Source organism: Triticum aestivum, unplaced genomic scaffold, assembly GCF_018294505.1.
Source record: "Triticum aestivum cultivar Chinese Spring unplaced genomic scaffold, IWGSC CS RefSeq v2.1 scaffold95652, whole genome shotgun sequence".
Lineage (NCBI taxonomy): Eukaryota > Viridiplantae > Streptophyta > Magnoliopsida > Poales > Poaceae > Triticum > Triticum aestivum.
This window is the reverse complement of record NW_025243371.1, coordinates 1-1,825: the sequence shown is the minus strand read 5'-3', so window position 1 is coordinate 1,825 and position 1,825 is coordinate 1. Positions and strand designations below refer to the sequence as shown.

Genomic DNA, 1,825 nt, shown 5'->3' with positions numbered 1-1,825 from the left:
TCCTACCGGTGGCAGCAACAGTCAAATGCAGATGTCCAAACTTCCTTGTGTTCATGTGCGATTTGACGGTTCCTTGGACAAGTTATTTCGTCTTAGCAGCTGGCCTAACAACCAAGAGAACTACAAGGCAAGTTCTCCCTTCAACCAAATCAGATTGCAAGCAGGCAGCCAGACTTAGACTATGAAACTAAAGAGCACACATAAACCGAAAACTGCAGGCGCGTAGGTCACCAACCTACTTCCAAAGCATTGGACTCTCGCAAGACATGCAAGCGTTTTTGAACCCTATAAATAGAACGTAGCAGCTGTTATCTCTCCCACATCACACGAGCTAGTACAATCATAGGCATCCATCAAAATGGCTTCAAGAAACACAGCTTTATTCCTCGTCGGGTTGCTCCTCTCGTGCGTCGCCATGAGCAATGGAGCAAGAATCCTGGAGGAGGAGACGACTCCTTCCAAAGGCGAGGAGCACCTGCCGGAGCTGCCAGCGCTGCCCAAGGTCGAGCTGCCACTATTCCCGGAGGTGCATCTGCCACCTAAGCCTGAGCTGCCCAAGGTAGAGCTGCCCTCTTTCCCTGAGGTGCACTTGCCACCCAAGCCCGAGCTGCCAACGTTCCCCGAGGTGCACCTTCCAGCCAAGCCGGAGCTGCCTAAGGTGGAGCTGCCACCGAAGCCAGAGATGCCCACCATCCCGGAATTTCACTTCCTGGAGCCGGAGGCTAAGCCATGAAAACTGTCTTCAATTGTCTTCTCTTTGCTTGTGGTTCTACATGTACCGGTTGCTCGTGTTGTGTCTTTCGTGGTTGTTTAGTCTAGATTTTTGGCGAGTTATTTGTGTAATGTGAAGCGCTTACGTATTGCATCTATTTAGATGGAACGCACATGTACAAAACAGATGGATGTTTATACCAATGTATTTCCCTTTCAACGAAAAACATTTGAAAAGTTTAGACTCTGCTCGACATGCACGATTCATTCTATCAACAATTTTCACCAGAAGATTGTTCGGGCTTGGCCGTCTAGGTGTGCTCCAATCTCGCAGGACTTGGCCGTGCTGGCTATCTAGCCAGTCACCGATTTGTGGGCGGAGCGAGAGGTGGGGATCCATATCGGGATAATTTCTCTGGTCGGTTCCGGCCGGCCACGACGACGATGACACCCGTGGATGCCGATTTTCTTCTTGGAGACGTTGTTCGGGTCCATCGCACCTCTTCCCACCTCACTGCTTCTCGGGTGAAACCCTAACTGGGGTGGGCGGCGACGGCTTTCTAGGTGATGTGTCCTTCTTAAAGGCGTCGCGTGAGAGCGTTGTGATGGTGGGCACTGTTTGGATTCATTCGCAGGCGCAGATGGCGTGCCCCCTGGAAGGGCGCATCTGTTTCGGGGGAAACCCTAGATCTGGTTTCCCGAATCAGATGATGATGGAGACTATGATGCTGGTGCCGTTTTCCCTCCTGAGGGCATTGTTTTGAAGCAGAGGTTCACTAGAGGGGCCAACATGTCGAGCGGTTTTGCATCCACCGCATTAAAGACGGCGGGTCTCGACCGAGTGGAGCAGTCGAGTCTAGGCGTTAGACACGGTTTGATGGACGCGTGCAGGCTGGTGGCGTTGTCTAACGCCATGATGACATCGGCGGCAGATGGGCCTGACAAGGCCTATGCAATGATCCCTCCTGAAGATGGGATGGTGGAAGATGGCGGTGGCGGTTCCTAGAGCGTGCGCATGCGGTGCGCGTTGTGGGACGCCTAGACCGGTTGGTGCTCTCGGCTTGCCAGTCGGGTGGCTTATTGAGGCCACTGGATTAAGGTGTCCATTGATACG

The 1,825-nt window shown here is 52.8% G+C and overlaps 1 protein-coding gene across 1 annotated transcript; it reads left to right on the top strand.

The window, feature by feature from the left end:
- The first annotated feature begins 331 nt into the window (after positions 1-331).
- Positions 332-978, top strand: LOC123176965 (protein PELPK1-like). The gene has a single exon (XM_044590960.1). The coding sequence runs from the start codon at positions 359-361 to the stop codon at positions 731-733; it is 375 nt and encodes a 124-aa protein (XP_044446895.1). The 5' UTR covers positions 332-358; the 3' UTR covers positions 734-978.
- The last annotated feature ends 847 nt before the right edge of the window (positions 979-1,825 follow it).